The following is a 23,938-nucleotide window of genomic DNA, read 5'->3' as shown; positions in this document are numbered from 1 at the left end:
AGTCTCCAGTAAGAAACAAATCCATAGAGAGAAATAAATTGGCTGCCAATGTGGAAACTGGTGCACTCTTTTGTTTACACAGCCCAAAACCAATGCTTTTGTTAAGTGATGACGTGTGCAAACGTCTATAATCCTGTACTGTTAAGCCCTGAAGCAAATCAGATAATAGGAGGGTTGTTGTAGTTAAGCATGTAGAAAATTGCAAGCCTGCGATATGATCCATCTTTGAGCTGTTCTGCATTGTGTGCACAATGAAGGGCTGCAATCTTATAAGAGACTTAATCATTGTCATATAATCAACCACAGCTTGAAACAACAGCCAAAACATACTTTCCTTGGAAAGAAATAAGCCACAAAGACAAGGCAGTAAATAGAGCAAAACACATGTAAGTTGATTATTAATAACCAATTTAATTCCAAAAGGAGCATCTCTTTCTATTTAACCAAGCAGCAGGCAGCTGACCTGATCGGATGCTGAGGACCAGGTACTTGGTAAGGATGTTAGTGGAGACATGCAGCCCAGGTCCAGCCAGCCCAGACAATGTAGTATCTGTTAGCACTCTCAGCTGATACAGCACTGTATGGGAATGCAGTTAGAACATCTCCATGTATAGCTGATCTTTCAAAGGCCATGTCCCATTCAGTTTCATCGTTTAAGCCCCACTCTAGGGGTGACTGACTGCAGGAAAGTAGAGCCTGGTCTGAGAAGCGAAGCAGCAATGCCCTGGCTTTACTCTTCCATGGTGCCATCTATGATGTGCTTGAAGGAGAATGGGGAGAATTTGTATCCGGCTCCCACGTAGAACTTGTTCTGGAACTCCACCCTAGGGAGGAAGCAGAGAGGGATGTCAGTGCTACCTGGGGTGGACAGGACCTACATCGAGGCGAGAGGCCTAAAAGGTTGCACCCACAGGAAGAGGGAGGCTGTGAGAGCCAGTGGCCTCCAACATGGGAACGTAGTCTGCTCAGAGCCAGCCAAGAGACACGGGCAGCCCCAGAGAGCAACTTGACATGCATTAGCTCTGACTTGCTATAAGCCATCCTGAAAATGCTCCTCATTTAAAACTGGTCTGCCACAAAGCTCAGACAGCCTGGAGCCCAATCTGGGCTAATTGCATGAAAACTGACCCAGGTTTTCAGCAGGTTTTGCACCCCTGGCTGAGATCTTGCTGCAGCTGGTGGTCCCCAGCTGCTTGTTTGATGGTAACCCTGGGTGGGACACACGACCAGTGGTGTGGCTGCGTCTTCAGCCTTTATCATGAATGTCACGATGGCCCTTGGAGCCTACAGCCCTATCCCTCCCAAGGAGCGTGCTGGGGAAAGCTCCCGCAGACCACACCACCTACCAGTGCAGGCGCAAGGCATGCAGGAAGGCTGACAAACCCTCCATGACCAGCAGGATGGCCACTGTCAGCACTGCAAATGCTGCAAAGATGATGAAGACGCTTATGAGGCCTGTCCAGCTGCTGTTGCTGAGCCCGTTGTGCATCACCATGGTCCAGAGAACCTCTGACAGTTCTGCAAGAAGAAATAACAGGAAACAAGTTCTGGGCAACAGCTGTGGATAGACACAGCACTCAGTCAGGCAGCTCACCCATTTTTCCCACTTAGGTGAGCTGGCTTAAAATAAAATGTCAGCCCTGTTGACAGTAATCACGTATGGCCACCCTGCTTCCCCACAATGAGAGGAGAAGGAAAGTGCACGCAGGCTATTTTCTGTTGCTCCTCTTCACTGTGTTGGAAGCAAAACGTGCTGGTTTGGCTTGGCTTTGTGTCATAAGTCCACACAAGAACACTACCAGGACTGTTGCTACCCTGACATGATACAGTCATCAGTTTAATTTGCACCTCTTTAACGTGGCAGCTGGGCACTACACAGAGCCTTCAAGGACTGCCTGCTGCTAAATCCCAGTGAACATGATCGACTGACATAGTCACTACATGTGCAGATGAGCTTTCAAGCTGTACTGACTGATGCTGGCTAATACCCACAGGTATTGTTCTCCAACACCCATTTGTTCTCAAAAACAACTTCTCTTAGGGTGCCTTGGAGAAGCTGTGGTGAAAAAAAAAAAAAAAAAAAAAAGACAACTGGTTGGTCTCACCCAAGACAGGCTGTATTAATATTTAGGCTGCTTCTTGCCTGTTTCTTAAAGATTTTTTGTGTGTGTGTCTTGCACAGGTTTATATCAGCATATCTGATCAACAGATATCAACAGGTTTATATCAACATATCTGATGTGTCTGGCAAGACGAAGACATACTTGTAATCTAGCTATCCCAGTTACATAGGATAGATTTACAATCAAGCAATTTTCCTCTGGTGATACAGGCAAAGCAAGGACTTAGCCCAGCTCTTTCCCATCCAGATATGCCAGCCACAAGTCCAGCCTTGTTTTCCGTTTCATCAGTCATTGCAGGGAGGTCCTCAGGCCATATCCAGACTATAAATTAAATGACCTGTTACTTTAGGTGACAACAGATGTGAGGGATCCCCTTGCAACTGATGCCCTCAGGAAAAATACTCCTGTCAGTGCCACTTTGCAAGGCTGCAAAAGAATATAATGGTTTTCCAGTCAGAATTCTGACATAACACATAGGACTGCCCTTAGCTAAGTTCTTGAGTTATTTTATTTTATTTAGATACTTGTCCTCCATGTAAAGCTAATGCATGTTAGCTTCCTATCAACCTCTACTACACTCATTTCTGTGCCAAGCAGTACAGCTCAATCCATCAGTGCATGGCGCCCCTCTTCCTTCTGTTTTCTTTTTGTAGGTTGTGCCCAGTTCTTCGGGGCAGGCACAACTCATAGCCAGAGGCAGTACAGCAATATTAATAAAAAACATTTCATAAAAATTAGGGTAGTTGAAAATCTGAAGTTCCAGCCTGAGGGAATTTCTAGAGTTTGAGCATTTGTTTTTGTCTTAAATCAAGACAAAAGACATTGAAATGCTGTACGTTTTTCATGAAATGTGAGTTTCTGCTAAATGTTGCTTGGGAAAAAATCCTACTGAAAATGACAAGTTTCAGGAGTCCTTGAACTGAAAGGTTTCTTTTTGTTTTGCTGAACCGAATAAAAGTATCTGCTTCAAGTCTTTCCAATGTTTATCTTTGTACCCTAAGGCTATAGCAAGTGCCTCATGAGCCATGCAGCTACGGTTCCCATACTGCATTTACGTCTGTGGACTGGAGCAGCCACTTGGGCTGCACCTCCTACACTGCCACACACGACGAGGACTCTTCCAGAGGGACAGCTATGGAGTAGCATGGGAAATGGGCCCTGGCTAAGAAATGGAGTCTGGAGGTCCCTGACATACAGCACCTGGGAATCACCACTAAAAACTGAGAAGGCCAACACAAAACATTTGGATTTATCTGAAGCAAAACATTCTGGGACGCAATCGTCCACAAGGAGAACTTTGATTTAATGAGGAAATCCACAGCGATAATCAAACACCATCAGAAGCAGGGATCAGCAGAGAGTTTCTGGTGAGGTAGCTAACAGGTATAGTCAGTCACTCACGTGCATGGGCTAGGCTCAGCGCCCAGAGCCGCAGGTAGGATGCTGTGTTGGAGATGCAGCCCAGGCAGTATTCAATGGTATGGATAGCTTGATGGACAAATGTGTCTCCAAAATTGAACTGAAACAAGGTAAAACCAAACAAATTTTTCTTATTTCTTAGTTCAGGGTTTCCTAGTTAACATTCCAACAAAGACTCTTCATACTCTTCCCTTTTCCTCACTATGTCCTAAGCAACAAAAAAGATACTATCTAGATAAAAAGACTGCTTAAAAGCGTCAATTCTCTATGACCTTTCCGTACACTCTCCTCTGAAGAAATACAATTCCAGTGAAAAGCAAATATTCAGAAACCAGCTCATATTCCAGTCTTATTCCAGATTTGAAATTATAAGATGGCAATCCAATTGCTACCAATCTTTGTGATTTCTTATAGAGACAGAAATTCTTATATAAAGCAGAGGTGTTCAGACTATCTGCCCATTGGCTGGCATATGCCTTGTGGGAGATATCACTAAATGAGCGTATCTTCTAAGACTGTGAAGATTCCCTTCTCAGTCAGCCATATACAGGCTCAATATTGTTGATACTTCAGACAGTCACAAACATTTCTGTCACTTTTTTCACTGTGTAGCTGCATATTGCAGAAGGCCTTGACAGTCTCTGCCAAAGGAAGATTTTTCTCCTTAGCCAACACTGCAGCTGCCAACTTTTAAATGCTCCTTTGCAATTTAAAGGAAGGAAAAACTGCTGACTCTGGGGGAAGTCTTGACCTTCTCTGGGTGCAAAGTAGAAGTGAAACAACCCCCTGGGGAAATGAAAGCTCGAGGTTTGTAAAAGCTTGAGGTCTGTAAGAACGCCTACCCTCACCAGGCAAAACTTAAGGGAAAACTTAAAGGAATTTATTCTATTAAAATTCAGAACTTACTCTGTTTGGAAACACAAACTGTTGCACCAGAATGTCTTGGTATCTTGTTAAAAAGAAGGGCTGGCAACTCAGCAAAAGCCTTCTGCTTGGCTTCGTGTATTGTACTACTGTGTCTGTCTGAATAATTATTTCTGCCCACATTTTCTTACCTCTTCTTCATCATCCTCATGTCCTCCATGGCCACCACTGTGGTCTCCCTGGGAAGCTTTCTTGGAGTGATTGGTCTCTGGGGCATCTACCTCGTTTTCACCCCCAGTGTTTCCTGAGTTGGCCTGAGACCGAATCTTTCAGAAACAAAATGCAACGTGTCATTTGTGTCATGCTCATGCTAGAGGTTGCAACCAAAATGAAGCAGACCACAGTGCAGAACTCCATCACTAACCTCTTGACAGGTAACACGTGAAGAACAGCATCGTGAACATGAGGACAATTTCAACAATAGTCAGTCATCATAGACTGCAAAAATTGAGTACTCCTACTGAATGGCTAGTAATAATAATAAAAAAAAATCCATCCTAGAGCATTTTCTAATGATTTCAACTAATTTAGAGCTAGTTTCTGGTCTCACAATGCACCCTTTATACCCACCAAGCAAAGAACCATTACTTTGGCAAATGAGAATACTGGGGCACATTAAGGCTGATCGTGTCAATTATATGGCTGCAAATCAAAGACATTTTCATCAGGTGAAAGGGAAAAGGAGCCTGAAAAGATCAGGTGACTTGATGAAGGTCACAAAATTACTGGGATACAGACAGAAACACAATTCAGATCTCTTGATTGAGAGATTCATCTCTCTTGAATCGACAAAAACACTATGATAACCCATCTTCTCTCATAATCATTCTTTACAGAGCTCTTGTAGAAACCTGAGCAACCTGATCCAAGCCTCATCACAGAAATGACAGCACAGCATAAGAATAGCCCTCCATTATGCCTATAATAGCCCTATTATATAGCATAACAAAATCCTGACTTCACAGCTTCTGTCAGGTTCTGCCTTGTCATTCTTTATAGCTTCCAACAGGTTTCATGGGCAAAGTCTCATGATAACATATTGTTTCCTATTGCAGCAGCAATCTTTGTCACACCTGCTTTATCTTTGCTTTACCTGAATGTCAGCACAGGGAACAGACTTTGTTGCAAACATATAAATCTGGGTAAATGTAAGATGTGATCAGACAGCTAACATATGAAAATCAGGAACAGAAATACAAGGGCAGAATAGGAGGTGGGGAAAAGCTGTCAGATGTTGCTAGCATAAAAGCAGGAGCTGGAGTCAGCCATGTCAAGCTTTCATTGAAATCCCAGAAGAATGACAAAACAAGAAATTACAGCGCAGAGGCAGGGCTGCAAAGGTCTCCAGGGACCTGGCTTTCAGTTATAGGTCAGAAGTGACTGGGTTGGAAAAGGTCACACAGCACAACCAGAATCTCTTTCTTCTAATGGAAACATTTGTGCCCTATAAAAGGTACTCCAGGCACTACCTCCCCCTATAAAGAGAAGTAAATCCTGACAGACAAGTAAAGTCCTGTTAGCGTAATAAAGGAGAGAATTAATGAGCAGCTGGGAAATTGCAGCTGCTGCAGTTGCATGCTGAAGAGCTGGGTGAACCCCAGAGCCCATGGGAAGCAGGGTTTTGTTAATGTGAAGGCAGTCACTTAGGAAAGAAAGCATTGCTGGAAAGCTGTTAAATCGAGCCTCTTCTCCAAGCAGTGTTGGTCTCTCAGAGGCCAGGGGTATCACAGGTGCCCTGTTCCCATAGAGCAGCTGACCAGTTGTTAGTGATGGCTGCAGACCAGGAATGGAGGCCTGTGCCCTGTGTTGGCTTTACTGGCCCTTCAGTCTCTCTATATCTCCTCTGGTTTAGGATATTACATTTGAAAGAGCTTGGTGTCACTCCTCTCCCAACAAACAAGGTATGGCCTTGTGAGCAAAAGCTCCTGCTTCCCATTTAGATGGGTCAGCCAAATGTCTATATGCCTGCGTGTCAAGGTGCATGTGCCTTAAAACACAATTTGAAATCACTGGAGATAGTCTGAGATTAGAGGAAAGCAGAATCAGATCACTTTTGGGGGTTTGTCGCCTCAGCTTTGCCTTTGCTGTACTGAACCCCCTTGCTTGATGCTTGTCCCTTACCATGCGCTGCGCTTTCTGGTGGTTGGCTCGGAGGATGAAAGGTTTAATTAGAAGCATCCAGGGAATAGCAATCAGGGCAAATATGACCAAAAAGCTCTGCACTTCTTTCTACAAGAGACAACGAACAGAAGAACAAAAAGGCACTCTTACTTCTTTTAGCCAACTAAATTTATGGTAAGAAACCTAATTCTATAAAATGTTTTTTTTTTGTTTTGTTTGTATGTTTGTTTTTGTTTCATTTGACAGATATGCTCCCCATATTGATTGAGTCTCTTCTGTTTGTAAAGGTACAAAAAGAAATGTATATTTCTTAAGGCTCCAAAAAGCGCTGTTAGTTTTTTGGAGACAGTTGGAGACTTGGAGATGAAAGCTTTTCATGTTGGGAAGAGTAACTTGCCAAAACCAAATGTTATGGACTTGAACCAGGCTCTCCAATTGCCCAAGTGAATGTCCTAACCGCTGGGTGAGGTAATCAGTTTGCCTTGCTCTGATCAAAGCAGAAATGATGCTGTGAGAGCTGAGTCATTCAGATCTTCCCTTGGAAAGCAGAGGATCCAGGATTTGCTCTCCATTTCCATTTCCAGAAGGGAATCAAATTCCCATAATTTAGCTTTGATCACACATTGCTCCACCAGCAACGCCAATAGAAGGTGTTCTTGTTGCAGTGTGCCACTCCTATTTCTGTCCTAACACAAATATTTGTACTTTAAAAGCAAAACAAAACAACCCTACATCTTTTGCATTTTTTTTAAAGACAGCTCAGCTCCCTGATCACCTTATGGTTAATTTCACACAATCTTTGCATTCAGACTACCCAGGGGAATTGCACAAACTAAGTTACTAATGGAGATGGAGGGTAAGTGTACAAGAAAAAATGACTGTCTTGGAAAGGCTTTGAGTTGTTACAAAACAAAATATTATTTAATGACATTTTGAAGGCTAGTAAAACTTTTCCCAATCTCTCCTGCAGGCTTAATGTGGTTACTTGGAACAGACCAGGTCTTTCTACTAACCCTGACTCACCAGCAGCCCTATAACTGAACTCAAGTTGGAATACCAAAGTGTACAACTGAATAAATGTAAATGTGTGACTGGAGGCAGCATTTGCTTGCAGACTCTTCACTGATGCCACTGATATAAAATCAGGCAAGAAAAAAAAAAATCCCTGTTCTGAACAATAATAGGTGACTTTAAAAGAAGTTTTCTCTCAATGGAACTTTTTTAGCCTTTTTTTTTTTTTTTTTAAGTGAGCTCCCCAAATAAGATACTTTTGATAAAAAGCTGCCACATATCCTCAAGCTACTGCTATTTTTTATCTGAAAATAGAGTTTTCAGGTTTTCCAAAGTAGAAATAAGGAAGGGATCATCAAGGAAAGGAGATGATTGCTATATCTCTAGGGTCTAGCCAAACTTCAGGTCCGCACTTCTGCAATACACAGTTTTGAACATCTAATCTTCCTCCTTTCCTTTTTCCCCCCCAAGTATCTTAAACTGCATCATTGTTCTTGCAAGGATGATACCAAGAATGAGGTTTCCTCTGCATCTCTCCTACCTATCTACAAGGCCAACAAGAATACCAGAAGAACAAACTTCTCTTATGTGACTGATATTTGTGGTTGAGGTTCTGAGCCTGTTCCCCATCTTTATGCCCACCCTCCTCACACCCACTGTGAATTCACAAACAGCTACAGTGGATTCAAACTCACTGATGCATACCTGGTGCGTATATAATGGAGCGTTTGAAGCATCACCGTAATTGAACAGAAACATATTGATGAAGTGGATGAGAATGCTTGGTGCGCTCTGGGATGAGTGGACATCAAAATGACACCATTTGAAAATAATCATGAAGACGAGGTAGCCAAAAAGAGAGATAATAAAGATCATCTCTGGAATGAACTGCAGGATAATGTTTATGTACTTCTTGAAGTAGCTGGAAAGAATAAGAAAAGATACATGCAATTAATCCAGTAGGTATGGATACAAATTTGCACCCAAGTATGACAATAGTGTATGCTCTTTAGTCTTTGGAAAACCACATAAGAAACATACAGCTATAAATAGCCAAGAAAGAACTCTGTATTGACAGTCCTTATGAATGAAAGCCATTATTTAAATACAAAAGCTTTACCATACCAGTAAGATTAATATGTTGAAATAAAAGCTTATTTAAAAAAAAAAAAAAAAGCAAATTCACAAAGTTAAGCATTATAAGCTAAGGAAGGTCAGAAGCAGGTATAGAATCAATTCTGTAGGTGCAGTCCTCCTCTCTGTCACCTGCAAATGCTTTTTGTCCTTGTGGGTCACTACACACCTTCCTGCTATGAGTCTCTCAAGAGGTTGGTGTCTGCCCCTCCATTTTATCTCCAGTTCTTATTTTTTGTTGCAAAATATAGAGGCAGAGGAATAGTCATGTGCATGGATCCTGAACAAAGGCCCACTAAGTCAGGAGGAAGAGATGCTTGCACAGTGTGCAAGGTTTCAGCATGCTTTGGATTAGACCAAAGGAATTTGTCTTTCAATACAGACATTATCAATAGTAGGAGATACCATGTGTTTTTAATTTAGTGTATTTTAATATTTCTGTAAAATCAAAAAGTTGAAGAGAGAAAGTGAAAAAGACAATTCACCCAAGAGAACAATTACCATGTGATGGCCATCCTTGTGGCTTTTGGACTCAGCTGTCTGTACTAGCAGTGGTTTGAGTCTGACAGCGTACACAGTGCAGTGGGGAAAGGGTGAAATTTGTGGTCAGACTTAGAAATGAGGCTATGAATGAAGGGCACTAGAGATGAGGACTTTTGTGCTGCAGCAATGGGGTTGGTGAAACAGACTTACATGTGGTTGAAGAGACTGAGTATCACCCCAAAAATCATGTGTACAATCCCTATCACAACTGACATCTTCATTTTGTAGGAGTTCAGGAAAGTCAGCTTGTTTGATGCAACATTCCAGATCTTTGGGAAAAGGAACACAGAGACAGGAGAACAAAATTTCAAGCTGTTTTCTCAATAAGACCTGTGGAAGTTGTTACTCTGATGCCAACAATTTACTATTACTAGTTCTAGTAAGAAGACAACAAGCAACAGAAATCTAGATGTTCTTTATAATACATTTCACTCTGCCAAGTGTGATATATTATATTTGCACTGTCTTTACATCTAAAAAGTATAATGTATCATCCACACTTAGCAGAGGAAATAACAGGGATTTAAAATAATGTAGTGACTTTGCTTCAGTCCACCAGAACCTGAAGCCAAGGCTGGTAGCAGAACTTAGGTATTTGTGTGCCCTTAGGCTGAGTCACCTCCTTCAGCAGAGATGAAAAGACATGAGAAAATCCTTCCTGTTGCTAGAGAATTTTGTTTGACATTCACCAGATTAACGAGGACAGAGCATGTTCTAACTTTTCATTTGAACAACATAGAAAAGCTCTTTTCAACTCACTGGCTATGGAGACCAGATTATTGCCTGCCTCTCCTCTGTTCCTCCCTCCCACCCACCCAGGGGTCCCAGCCCCTCAAGCAAGCAGCAGCCAGTGTGGAAGATGTGCTAGCCATGGCTAGAGCAAATTAGGGATGTGCTGGGTGGATGTACAGAAAATTCAGCTGTCTGACATGACTGAACTGCACTGCCTGCATCCTGGTTTGAGCTTTAGAGCTGGGTTTGTGAAAAACTTTCTACAAGGTTAATCACTCTACAAAACAGGAGAAGTTTGTGTTTCTTTGTGTGACCGACAGAAATGAGAGGACATCCACCACAGCAGAGGTTAACTGGCTGATATTAAGGTTGAAACAGGAAAGCCCGATGTTAACAACTGCATTTTAAAATGTGAAAGAGAGAACAGAAAGAAAAGAGAAATGGAACACAGAGGAGAAACTGTGGATTGTTAAATAACACTGGCATTTACTTCACATTTTGTGTGGTGAATACACTGCATGGAAATCAGGACTTAACCCTCAAACTTGTGAAGTAGCTATGGAATGGGTGAAGTACTCCAATAAGGAAACTGAGTCCAGCAGCCTGGTGACAGAGCAGACACTACAGCACAAGACCACCCTCTAGTAAAACCAGAGTTCCTTCCTGCTTACCATTTAGCTGCCGCCTGTGCAAAATTATCAAAAAAACAATAATAATAATTTAAAAAGATGAGTAGTTGTATCCTTGAACGCTACAGAAAAGCATCACAAGTACTGTGTAAAGAACAGGCAAAGAGCAAGAAGTGAAGAGAAAGGCTGTAGGAGAGAGAGCAGCTACTGATGTACCTGATATGTAGAAACAGGACTGAAACACAGATTAGCTTAGAGCAATTTAATTTAATTACCGGATCTATTCCAAATGGATATGGATTTCCAGAGTAGACCCCTGGGACTGCCGGATCCAGCTGCAGCACTGTGTTGTCCAGAAGCACATCCTTACTACAAGAGAAAAGTGAAATAACCTTTGCAGCTAAATCTCATGGTATAAGCCTACAGCATACTTCTGTGAGATGTGCTGAGGGCTACCACATGACAGCTCTCACTGACTCCAGCCTTTCTGTGAACTATTATCCTGGGTTTGTGTGCACACGTGTGTGAGTGTGGAAGTGGGCCCTGCCCAATGACAGTCTGCCATCATACTAATAATCCTCTATGCATCAGTCCTGGACACCTGCAGATTTTTATGCACATCAATGCCTCAACAAACAGGCATGTTTCCAGGGACTCCACATTTCCATTTCAATAGTGAGTTTGTCTGTGCGTGTCAGACAAAACCTCTGATTCATTCATGACTGCATCCACAGCAGGGTGTTCTTTCCCTCCCCACACAGCCACTCTGTCTCTCTTTTAAAGCCTACGTGCTCCATTTGGTGTGTTTTCGCTTGTTTCCCACATTTAGCCACTTACTTCCAAGTATTATTTTTAAACATGGGGATGATATGCCAAGACGAGCCAAAGATGTTGAACGATTTGGAGAAGCAGTCATTGTAGATGAAGCCAGTATATATGGAAAATATGCCCATGAGCAGGATCAGGTAACGCCCACTGAAAAAGGTGTTCCAGATCTGCAGGGGGAGAGTCATAGCACTGGTAACCAAACATCTGCCTCACAGGCATCTTCAGAGGATCCCTGCTTAGTCTTTGGGAAGCTGGACACTCCCTTTATCAAATGGGGACAATGAGCCTTTTCCTAGGCTGATAGGGTGCACCAGCTCCCTAGTACTCACTTCATTAGTGCTCTTCTGGGCCAGAAGGCTCTTCTCATTAATGACCATCCAGAGTGCAAAGCCCAGCATGACAGCACCATGGCCACAATCCCCAAACATCACCGCAAACAGGAAGGGGAAGGTAATAATGGTGTAAGGAGCTGCAGGAAAGAAAACACAAGACACTCAGCTCCTAAACAAAAGGGACTCAGCAGAGAAGTCCACCCCTCCAAGCCATTCCTCACAGCTGCTGTCCTTAAAGGCCTCGCTGCTCCCTCCCCTACTCACCAGGCAACAAGATCTAGTGCAGAACTAGCTTTTACCACTACAAAGATTTTCCAACTCTCTGACCTCCACCTTCCTTACAGTTTAGTCTTCATTTCATCCCATCATATAAAAAAAAAAGAAGGAAAACATAATGTGCAGACAATTGCATTCTTTTCTGCAAGAGAAAAATGTGCTTGAAGGTTACTATTGTGTTTCTCAGTCTTCTAAGTCCAAGCACGCAGAGTTTACCTAATCTGTTCCCACAGGCTCCCATTTCCAAGTTTCTGTTCATTCTCAGTGGTCTCCCTGGGATTCTCTACAACTGTTTTACACTTTTCTCAGGTGCTTTTTTGTTGTTGTTGTCCTCGGCATGATAATAAGCTCACCTTATATTCACCTTGTGAGCTTAAGTCTTTTCCTTAGAGCTGCTACCTCACCATTTGTTTCCCATTCTATTTTTGTGTCGTTCATTATTCCTGCCAAAACCAGCCACTGAAGACTGAGGGCCAGATTTTGTACCTGAGAAAATCCATGCTTATACACTAGGCAGTGCCAATTTTTGTCAGCAGAAAATACGGTTCCAATTTCTCAGTCAGTTTTAGGCTGATGAGAGAGCCCAAAGGCCTTCACTTTGGCTTTGGCAAGCCTGGCACAGGTAGCCAAGTGTTTCTGACCTGGGTTCATCTCCCTGTAGTTGCCCACACCATATGCATCCACGATGTTCTGAAATCCAGCTGTGAACTTGTTGGTCCTGTTGAAGGTGGGTGGTGCCATCCTGGTGTGTATGGCGGTGAGGATAGGGGCGATGGTAGAGCCACTTCGCTCCTGCAAAGCCAGAGACAAGGACAGACACAGCCAGGGTGGCTACCAGAAAGGCACTGGTCCCATAGCGCAAAGGCCTTTGTCCAGGCTGCACAGGCAGCAATATGAATGTTGGACTTAAAAGTGTTATATCTCAACCCTTTTTCTAATGTCCAGATTTTTCCATTTTCCGTGCTATTGATTTGTTTGGGCAACACTGCCAGCACTGCTGACTCTTGTGGTTCAGTCACAAACCCGCTAAGATTTAACGCTGACCTTAAACTTCCCAAGGCCAAGCCATCATGCAACAACCTCAACTTTAATTAACGCTGAAAAGGGAGGCCAGCATCACAGTAACAGAAAAAAGCTTGAACGTATGCTCAACATATGAGCAATGTGGTTTGTGCAAGGGCTTCAGGGACCCGAAACGCTGGCCTCATACCATTCCCTGATGGAGAGCTCTTTTTATCCGGCCAGCATCAGCCACTGGGAACCAGATCTCTGCAATGACACACTGCTGGGTGACATCGATGTTACAGCAATTCAGGATGTGGTAGATGGCCTTGATTTTCTTCACCTTGATCCCCCAGGACCACAAGTTGGCTGCTGCCTCATGCAGCAGTCGCTGGCGGTGGGACTCAGTTTGGGTTATCACCTGTAAGTAAGCACAGCACAGGCAGTGCTCGAGATAGGAAGGCACAGGTAGTATGCTCTACTCAGCAGTTATTTGGGGAAAGCAAGGTGGGAAGGGTTGTGGAAAGGGGGTAGCTCATAGGAATGAGCCAGGCATACTGGTGGGCACTGTCTGGAGATCTGGGCATGGGAGCATTTGGCACCAGGTGCATGATGCTGTTTGCTGATGGCTCTCCCTGCATTGCCCCAAGCCCCTGAAAGTGTGGAGGAGACCAACAGGAGTTCCTGAGCTGTGCAATTGTTGCTTATAGAGCTACAGCCCATGGCCCTGGTGAGATCCCCACACATCATGTGGCCACCACGGTGCTGCTGCATAAATGGGTGCAGGGGACACTTGTGTTAGGAGGATAACCTGCATGGTCTATGAGCGCTGAAGAAGACTCCTGCCTATGATGGTTATGAGTGAAAGTCAGTTCAGGAGCAGGCTTGGCTATTAAGGGTATCCACAAAGAGGGTTACAGCAGGATCCCAACTGCAAACAGGGTATCCATTCCCTCCTGCCCCGAGATACATGGATTGTCATGTGTGGCAATACAAAGGTCACAGGTAGGAGTCCTCCAAAAGGAGTGAAGTCCTGGTACAGCATGTGGATATACAGGCCATTCAGTACTCATAGCAACTGAACTTGGTAATTTTCAGCCCTACATTAAATAATGGGGTAAAAAAAGGTTGGAGACTTGAACTTCTAGAGAAGCAGTCTTGGCTTTCCATTGCTTGTGTGCCAACAGCCTCAAGATATACATTAAAACATAAATTATAAATAAATATATAAAATATATTTTAAATAATTGCTTGAGCCCTTTCTGTACCTAGTATAGTTGTACCACAGCCTGCACGCAGAGCTCAGTTCATGCTAGGAGAGTTTCTGCAGCAGTTTTCAAAGCACCTCTCGGAGGCTCTGCAGTGAGGCGGGGTGGTAAGATGGGTGTAGCAGCACTTTGTCAAAGGAGATGGTCCGAAGCGAGGGTCGTGGGCTCAGCCCTGCTGGCAGCCTGCTGCGAGACTGCAGCTACACCGCTGCTCATCCCTGTGCCGCAGCTGCAGGATGTGACTGAGCAACTGAGAGCCCTGGCTAGGGCTACAGGGGTTCAGGCAGAACAAACAACCGGGCAGGTACTGCTTGCAGGTACTGCTTCCAGTAAAGCCATTGCCACCTACTGTGTTCAGATCCTCGATCCTTGTGTTCACTCCATCAAGCATTTCTCGGCGCTCAGTGGCAGACTCTGGACAGGGATAGACTGTGGCACGAAACCTAGCATCAGGAAGAGAGAAGTGAGAAACAGCATTTATTTGATTGCCTTTTTCTTCCTTTGTGCTCTTCTCAGCTCAAAGTTGGGGAAACCGGACTTTATTCCCCACCCAATGCCATGTCCTGCAGAACAAAGCCGTGTTGGGTCTCCCAGAAAAGTCCAAAAAGGTACATTCATCTCTTCATAAGAAAAAGCATCCTTTTGCTTGTTATAGCTGAAAAACCACTCCCTGTCTCAGCTGCTACAAGTCACAAGATATTACACAGTGCTCAGCACTAATACACAGGCACCTCCCTTACGCCCACAATAAGGACGCCCTGCTAAAGTCCTGAGAAGTTGCTCGGACTGCAAGGAGCCACAGTAAAATAACTTTGGCAAAGGCAGCCCGGTTAATGGGGTGGCCAACAGATGTCCCTCTTGCACTGAGGCTGGAAAAATCCCTTGTCATTGTCAGTGCACTACCCGCACTCAGTCACTGGGGGTAGGCAAAGCCCAGCTACTGCTGCACAGCAAGCAAACGCCCTTCGTGCACGCAGTCTGTTGGAGTAAATTACCCTCTAAAAAATAAAATAATAATAAAATAAAATAAAATAAAATAAAATAAAATAAAATAAAATAAAATAATAAAAAAGACCCCCCTGTATTTCCAGGGTAAAACAAAAGCAGGCTGACCATATGGCTGGCTCTTGACTTCTGGTCCATCTGTATAGCTAGACAGCTTGGGAGCAAGGGAAGGATGGGTGAGGTTGTATGCTAACCTGACATATACCACTCTCAGGTGTTTTTAAACATGAGCATCAGTGTATAAGTGTCCTGACCTGGGTAAATGTTTTTGTTAGCTTACCCCCAAGACTGCATTTGGGAGATTCAGCTGGTTAGTTTAGTGGTATAATAAGGACTAATGTAGGCTCCCTGTGTGTAAGTGAAGGTCTTACCTCCACGCAGGTGTTGTACACTACTTTACCTGTAGCATTCAACTTGACCACCTTTACTACAGCTACAAGTCATACTAGTGGTGCTGCAGTAACCAAAATAGCAGAGATCCCTCTCTTTTTTTCCTACTTGGTTTATTCAGTGATATCTAGTGCTTGTGCCAGCCCTGCCACTTCAAGGGCATTATAAATGTCATCCTTCAGTATTGCTCCAGCAGGTGTGCAGGAAGAGATCTCACGTCTTTACAGGTCTGCAGGAAGAGATCACACCTCTTTACAGAGGGGGCGATGGTGCAGGAGGGAGCACTGGATCTTCTGCCCCCCCCACCCCAGTGCAACACGCTGCTGCCGTCCTGCAGTGGAGCTATGCTGAGGCAGGGTAGCTGAAAGGCTGCCTTTGTGCAAGTGTGACAAATTAAAAGAAGATGTAACAGAGTCGTGGGGGTCTGTCCCTGCTTAAGAGAAAAAAACGTGCATGCTCTGCACAGATAAACGTCACGTTCTGGCTTCATCTGAGCACAGAATATATCACCACCTGGTCCTCAGAATCAGATCCAGCACACACACAAGTGAGGACAGTTGCAAATTGAACAAAACAAGCAGCAGTTTCCTAGAGATCAGCCCAGAGCTGTGTATAATGACAGCACAGGCTCTTCAGCTAAACTTTCCTTTCCAGAATCGAATCTTTGCTCGCTCAACACCTGGTATTCCTTTCCAAAGGTTATTCACCCTACCTAATTATTTCCATCTTCTTATTCTTCACAGCTCTCAGTTCATCTTTAATAAGGATTTTTAATCAAACTTGAAAGCTTACTCCTCCATGCTGTACAGTTCCCCCATTTCCAATAACGTTATTGCAGCAGTGTTGCTTTGATCTTTTAACAGCCATTTTGCATACCGAATATCAGCTTTGCCCTAATGGCACAGACATCTCTGAAAGCTCCAGGAGAATTCAGCAGGGAATCCTTACATTGATAAACCCAGTTTAGTATTCACATTAGCACTGAGGCAGCCGCAAGAAAAGGAGGAAAAGAAAATTTCTTCCATTTTCCTCCTCCCTGCTCCCCTACACCTCTCACTAATAAATTTGTGCATGGTCTTAATGCTCATGAAATTGGCAGACTAATGTTACCAATTAGAGTCAAGCAGGGACTACAGGCGTAACCTGAGGCACACTGCTCTGCAAACAAATCTTAGCCTGCCTTGCAGGAGACTGGCTTATATCAATCCCGTGATTTTTGCAGGATATTTACTTGTCGTGAATGATGACTTAGTGCTAAGCAGAAATGTCCTGCGGGGGCTGGAATGACACAGCCATCTGCTTCAGGTATAGTTAACCCTGCCTTAAAGATGGGCCAGACCAAAATGTCTTGACCTGTGTGTCAGGGATGGCTGATAGCCCACAGAGCACAAAAGGAGATGCATAGGATAAATATATTTTAAAAAACAGACACTCAGCAAAACAGACATATACTGCACAATAGCAAGCAAAAAATAAAATAAAAAATAAAATTGAAAGGGAAGACAAAAGGACATAAAGGAGGATTTCAAGTGTAGCCTGATTAGCTGGCAACAAAGGAAAACCTGTGTGCTTAGCACTGCAAAGGACATCCCGTGGGTTTGTCTTAGGTGGGTATGTTTTCTTTCAGTTTCAAAAGGCTGAGAGAAGCTAGCATAAGTTCCTTTCTGTGAACCTACACATCCACATCATAACAGCATACTTGTCACGTCATTGCCCACCCTGTAAAGATCTTCTCACACTGCCAGTGCTGCGGGCTCCCTGCTGCACCTCACTGCACAGGGTCACACCTCTTGTTTGTAAGATTCTGGGTTCAATCAACAATGAAAATGCTGGCAGGCATCATATTGCCTGTTCTTCTACCCCAGAAAAAAAAAGTATTTTGACTGCAGGGAGTCTAAAATGTTGCGGAGGAAAAAAAAAACTCCAAAATCAAGTGCCCTCAGCTCTCTGTGTGCAACCCCAACTCTAACTGTATGCCCTGGCAACTTGCAAGGCCATCGGCACAAGGGCAAGTCCAATGGGAAGCATTCACAGCCAGTGATTGCCCATGAGTACGGAAGGGGAGAAATGTACTGAACAGTGTCTAAAAAGCAAGCAAAGAAGTGGGACATAAGCAGGAAACTGTAATCCAGAAAGAGAATGAGACTTGCCCAAAGCCCAAAGATAACTGGCAGCAGACTGATCCTGCCCAGTGGTGATGGCAAAACTCCCCCCTTTTCTGAGGTTCGGAGTCGGATAGGAGTGACTGAGACCTGAGAGCCTTCCCCCAGCTCTCCGTGCCCCTGTGGCTGCTTTACGCAGAGAGATGCCCACCTTACATGGCCTGAGGATGAGCACAGGACTGATGTGGAGTGAAGTCAGTGCTCCCAGCTGGATGAACTGCCCTTCCTAACGTTCAGATTAAACCCAGGAGGCAAGGAAAGGCCTGCCCCGAGCACACAGGCTGGGCAAGAGAAATTGCTGGCTCCATCCCCCTGAACTTCTGCAGACTGTAGGCGCTTGGCTGGCCTCACTTGGCTGGGGCCATGCCTCAAATGGATCTGGTAACAGCAGACAGATCCCCTCATCAAATCTGATTTACACTGCAACAAAGCCCATCGGTCACCAGTGTTATGAAAGAGTAACAAAATATTCAACCCGAATTATCTTTTCAAGATGCTTAACAGGGTGGAAACAAGTCAGGCTGTATGAAGCTTTCATTTCTCTGGGCTCTGTCTCTGATTACACAGACATTGCCCAAAGGCCTTGGGAAAGGGGGGAGCAAACTACAGCATCGTCTTTTCATGATGAAAGGCTTGAGAGCAGTCCGGGGATTAGCATGCTCCAAGTGCACAAGCTGCAATATCTGCTAGGGCCCCTGATTTTCAGGGGAAGGATGCCTAGTATTTCTTTAAGAAAAAAAAAGTCCCCTTTAAGATGTCCCAAGTTAAAAACCTTTCAACCTCCTACCATCTCTAAGTCACTTTGGAAAATTTAGAACTTCAATTTCCCAGCGCCAAGGTGATGTATACCTCTTATGATTAGGAGCAACAGAAGTGAGAAGCAGAAGGAAGCTCTGTGGTGCTGCTGACGGACAGAGCGCAGAAATCTAATCTCCAGCTCCAAGCTCAGCCAGCCCATGCTGACAGGCAAACACCTCCACAAGAGTCATTGCGACCTGCTCACGGGCTGCCTTACCCGTCACAAATCTTCTTGATTTTTTGTTTGAGCTGCTCTCCTTGATAGAAGATAATGAACACATTCTTTTTCACCTCTTCTCTCTGCAACACAATTCAAGCAGAATTTAAAGCACCCAGGGCAAAGAATCAGGTGCAGAAAATGATTTTTTCTTTCTTTGTTTGTTTTAAGACAGCCTCTTCAGTGGTGTGTTGTTTTTCCCCAGCCCTTCTTTTTCAGGATCAACATTTTCCTTAGGTGCTGTTTCAGAGACCAGGCAAGGATGGCGGCTCTGGGGGAAGGAGCAATGTGGAGTGGAGGGGTAGGGGACAGGAGGTTCCCAGGGCTCACCCTGGAGACACCAGAGTCGACCCTCTTTGGTCACAGCCCACCTCCCTGGTGGTCCCCATAACACAGCCACGCTGCTAGGGTTCACGTGTGCCTGAACCAGGCAGGGCAGAGAAACCATCCCAAGAATGGCAAAAGGGGAAAGTGATACCAAAAGAAACCTCCCCCCGCTCAAACTCTCCTGCCTTTCATCTGAAGGCTGCCTTCAGGCACCCAGACCTGCCATAGCCAGGGCACTGGTTCAGTTTCTGCAAGGAAGAAGCAAAAGCAGGTTGGTACCCACCGTCACGGGGTCCTCCAGGGGAGCGTCCATTTCGGTGTACCTCAAATAGATGTTTCCCCTGCAGGCTCGCCACAGCAAACGCTCAAAGGGTATCATCCTCTCCCTCTTTATAACCCCTGCTGTGAATCTGAGCAGAGTTAAAAGATAAGTTACAAGACCGTTTTAAGCCTTCTGGGACCTGTAGCACACTCAGGTTTACAATTTCTTGCTTTTTAGTGTGTTATAGCCAGGGCTCAGCTGGCCAAGGCAAGGCCTCTGCAGGCACATGCTTTGCCCGTACCAGAGCTGATCAGGGCTACAGAGAGACCAGCATGAGCAGCTAAAAACACCCACCTGGGACAAAACCATCAGCATGTGTAACCACACCTAGCTGATGTGAACATAAGGGAAAGCTTTTTGAGTCTATCTTGGCTGCTGAATTACCATCGGCGTTATGCTCTGTGCCTGCTCTCCTGACTCTCAACCTCAGTACTGCTTTTTGACAAAGCCCAGTGAAAGCAATCCCATGGCTTTTTGTTGTGCTTCCACTTCTGTCCCTGTAGACCGGACTGGTACCCACTTGAGTCCAGAAGCCATACATGTAAGTCATAAGAAAATGATTTTCAGTCAATACCTACTAAGGGCTCACTGAAATTGGTGGCCTGGAAGTAAGAGGCCATTTGTTCCACTGACCCATATCCTGACCATGGTTTTGATGATAACTTCAGAGGACAGTCCCTCCTTCACCCTGATCAATCAGCTCCACTGAAGAGGATGGCAGCAGCCTGTGCTAAGAGGCTGAAGGACGTGTATGGGTGTCATAGCAGTGCGGTGCAGGTGGGGAGCCTGGTTAAGCTAGGGGCTGTCACCAGTACGCACCCCAGCTTGGCAGCTGCAGCAGGAGTGCTTCTCAGCTCCAGCAGGCCAGATGTGTCTTCACTGAAGAAATCATCTGGCAGATTGGTTTCTGCCTGAAAAAAAAAAAAGGTTTTATAAACAACTCAATATTCTCCATTTGAAAACTATTTTCATATCTTTCCCCTGACATTTTTCCCCCCAAAGGCAGCTTTCCACAGAGATTTAGAGCAAGGGAAAGAAAAAGGGAAAAAAAAAAAGAAAAAAAAAGTTAAAATACCTCTTAGCAACTGAAAAGCATAAACCCTATTTTCAAAGAGAACTGGGAGCCAAGCTCTTGAGCCCCCACTGAATCACAGAGAGATGCAGACACTAAAGTGACCAAGATACTTTTGCAAATGTATCTTACTGAATTGCGTTAAAGAGTGCCATGATTTCCTTAAAAATCAATAGCAGCAACACACAACAAATGGGAACATCAATATTTTTAGGAACCTTCCACATCTTAACCGGAAGAGCAGAGGCCTCTCACCTCAAAGAAGTCCTGTGTTTTCTTCAGCAGATGTTTGAGCTCCATCAGCTCAAGGAAGTTCTGCTTCAGCGTTTGCTGGTTCTGGTTAGCTTCCAGCAGCTCAGCCTCAAGTTTCTCCAGCACTGTCTGTTTAGGATCCAACCACATCCAGAAAAAAACTCAGTAGCAGCTCAATGGTCCTTTACCATGCTGATATAAAATCTTAAACAACAGATTGTTGGCTTATTTATTTATTTATTTTCTGTTTGTTTAAGGAGGAGTATATTAAATGTGTCCTTTAAGTAAGCACTGAGTTTGTAGGAAGATACTCAATAATGTAATTTCCCTGTTGCCACCTCCACTGTTGCGTATTTTGTCCTATTTAGGCATTAGGGCCAAAATTCACCTGACCAAAGTGCAGGCAGATGAACGGGTGCCTGTTGTAGATACCTCCATCTGTCTCAGTGTCTCTGTGGTTCCCCACAGAACATCTTGGACCCCAGGTTGACTGGCTATGCCTACTGACTACAAAAGGAGCCTACAACAAGGCCTTTATCTTATGTACATTAGCTATAAACCAAAACTTAGGTGAGGATGTGGGCCTAAGAACAGACCAGGCAACCGCCTTGCTCCTGTGAAGCTGAAGCCCTTGGGAAGCACGATCTTCCTTCCTTGTTACCTGCGTCTGCAGAATTTAAAAGTGACCCAGTCTATAAACTTCTATAATCTTCCAGCTGGGCTAGAACAAAGCAACGTCATGGCACAATGTCAGGCACTAATACCACAGCCATACTCCCACCAGGACAGACAGCCCTTCGGTTTTTATGCAGTGAAGCTGGTTCTAACATCAGGCCTCCTGATTAATCACTCAAACCCTTCTTTCTCCTACAGATAATGGAGGGTTTTGGGTGAGAGTGATACTTTTCCTCCTAATATGCTGGACCAGAGCTTTCACAGGGGATAGTAAAAAGACGGGGCACCATCAGGAACATGCAACAAGACCGGCCTTGACCTAACTGCTGAGACAGCAAGTTGGGGAGCACTTCTGCAAGCAGGGAGCTCTCTGCTGGCCTCAGTTATCAGGTCCTTCCTTGCAGGGGGGTCTGCATCTATCATATTACCCAGACACCCTGGTGCATGTCCCCTTCCCTCTTTCTTGGCCTAGCCCATATTCTGTACCTCCATATCAATCATTTCCCGAGGCAGGGGCGTCTCTGGGTACTTTTCTGGTTTGACAATCTCCACAATGTCTTCCATCTCATTTTCCAGAAAACCTGCAAGGAAAGAACACTGGACATGCAGGGGCATTTCTGAGTTATCCCTCTGCATGTAAGCAACAGGACCAGCCTGGCTTCACCAAGCATTTGTCTTTCAGATATGACCTTGCAGTTAAGACACACATCCAGAAGACACAAAGCAGTTCCAGCACAGCTGAACCATGAAAAGCATCTGGGACAAGCTGTAAAAGGGCCAAGGACACGGACTTCATTGCTTTGAATCCTTCCACAGTGTGATCTTGTGGGTTACCTCCCACCCCTTGACCTGGACAGCCCTGAGCCCTGGCACAAATGGCTGGCAGGGCACTTTCTTGCTTGGGGCTGTGAACAAGGCATGCAGCGAGCTCAGGTTTGCACCTCTGCTCTAGCAAGTGCAAGTGCTGTCCTTGTCATGGTGGGTGCTGGTGTCATGGGGGACAGCAGAGCTCAGAGGACACATCTCCATAGGAAACCAAGCTCCGTGAACTTGGCTGCTCATGTTTTAAGGATTTCTCCCCAGGCTGAAGCACTTGGCAACAGAACTGGGGTGAGAGTCAGGCTATCTGGGTTGAGACTCCTGCCCAGCCTCAGATTTATCTTGTGATTTTTTATATGCTAATTATCCTCCTTTCAGTTCAGTTAACCATTTTCAAAACAGGAGCAACAATTTATTGCCCATATGGGGTGAAGTGTTAATTAGCTGATGCATGCAAAACATTTCCAGGAGCTCGGATGGAAACACCACCATTTTGCCACTAATTCTGTCCCACAGTCTGTGAGCACTTAACAAAGACATAAATCCCACACCGTCAGTCGGTGGAGAGCCAACTGCACTTGACAAACGTTTACTTACGCAGGATCCTCTCCAAGGATTCGCACCTTCTCACTTCATTCACAAACTTTCTCTGGAAGCTGTTCACATTCGCATTCAGCTAAAAACAGGAGGGAAAACAGGCCTGGGGCTGAAGGTTGAGCACCACCACCCTTGTTTTAACACCAGCAGAGAATGAACACCTTTGGTACAGACGGACATCTTACAGACTCCTAATGGCAGGGCAATACCGCCCATTTCCTTGTGGACAAGGACATTGTGGCCTTACCAGCCCATTTCCACCCAGCCTTACATGACAGCAGAAGTCACAGGTGGACTTTCATGGAGAGCCCCCTATTTTCTGGTGGTGGAGAGAGTTGTCCCAAGGGCATACAGAGCACTGGGTGGGGACTCAGGTCAGGTCTTGGCATGGCACTTGGCCATATGATCAGTTATGTGGAGGTCCTGTTCTCTCCATGGGCTCTTCAACCACCCTGTAGGGGTGACGTCCATCACCTCCTTCCCAAGTGCTTTGGGGAAGGACAAGCCCACCCTGAGGAACATCTCCAGTGACCCAGCGTCCCCACAAGGCACTACTCACATCTCTGAACTGGACCAGACCCAGCTCCCCGAGCTCAGCCACGCAGCAGTAAGCAGCCTCCACCTGCAGGAAGAGCTGCATCAGGCTCATCTCCTCACTGCGGAAGACCGAGGCCATTTTGGGTGGCCTCCTCCTGCCCAGGTGTCTGCGGGGGCCTCAGCAGCAGCGTGGTCTTCCTCTCCCAGGGAGGTACTGGAAGGTGCTGAGCGCTGCAGGAACATGGGGATCACTGTGAGGGACTCAGTTTCCCTTTGTCTTCCAGAACACAGAGAAGAACACTCATTAATTGCACCTTGCAGTAAGACAGGTAACAGAGGCCAGACAGGTTTTTTTTTTTTCACTTGCACTGGTAGTATGAACACAGCATTGCAGAAGCACGTTATATGGAAATAGGGAGAAGA

General features: G+C 45.0%; 1 protein-coding gene across 1 annotated transcript; it reads right to left on the bottom strand.

Moving 5' to 3' along the window:
- Positions 1 to 591: 591 nt before the first annotated feature.
- ATP6V0A4 (ATPase H+ transporting V0 subunit a4) lies at positions 592 to 23,654 on the bottom strand. Its single transcript, XM_035561616.1, has 20 exons — positions 23,538 to 23,654; positions 22,979 to 23,057; positions 22,049 to 22,143; positions 20,891 to 21,016; positions 20,383 to 20,474; positions 19,525 to 19,651; positions 18,915 to 18,997; positions 14,692 to 14,785; positions 13,283 to 13,495; positions 12,714 to 12,864; positions 11,794 to 11,933; positions 11,474 to 11,631; positions 10,912 to 11,005; positions 9,426 to 9,544; positions 8,304 to 8,520; positions 6,588 to 6,695; positions 4,598 to 4,732; positions 3,525 to 3,642; positions 1,347 to 1,518; positions 592 to 824 (listed from the first exon to the last, which is right to left on the bottom strand). The coding sequence occupies exons 1-20, from the start codon at positions 23,652 to 23,654 to the stop codon at positions 731 to 733; spliced, it is 2,532 nt and encodes an 843-aa protein (XP_035417509.1). The 3' UTR covers positions 592 to 730.
- Positions 23,655 to 23,938: the final 284 nt, after the last annotated feature.

This window comes from Cygnus atratus, chromosome 1 (genome assembly GCF_013377495.2).
Source record: "Cygnus atratus isolate AKBS03 ecotype Queensland, Australia chromosome 1, CAtr_DNAZoo_HiC_assembly, whole genome shotgun sequence".
Classification (NCBI taxonomy): domain Eukaryota; kingdom Metazoa; phylum Chordata; class Aves; order Anseriformes; family Anatidae; genus Cygnus; species Cygnus atratus.
Note: the sequence above shows the minus strand (reverse complement) of the source record. Positions and strands in the feature narration are given on the sequence as shown.

Bases quoted from the DNA above. Each gene is read 5' to 3' on its own strand.
- ATP6V0A4 (XM_035561616.1), bottom strand. From the start codon at position 23,654: ATGGCCTCGGTCTTCCGCAGTGAGGAGATGAGCCTGATGCAGCTCTTC. The intron at 21,017-22,048 runs GTACAGAATATG...GATCCTAAACAG, and splicing joins GGGAAATGATTGATATGGAG to ACAGTGCTGGAGAAACTTGA. The intron at 9,545-10,911 runs GTAATTAAATTA...CTTTTCCCAAAG, and splicing joins ATCCATTTGGAATAGATCCG to ATCTGGAATGTTGCATCAAA.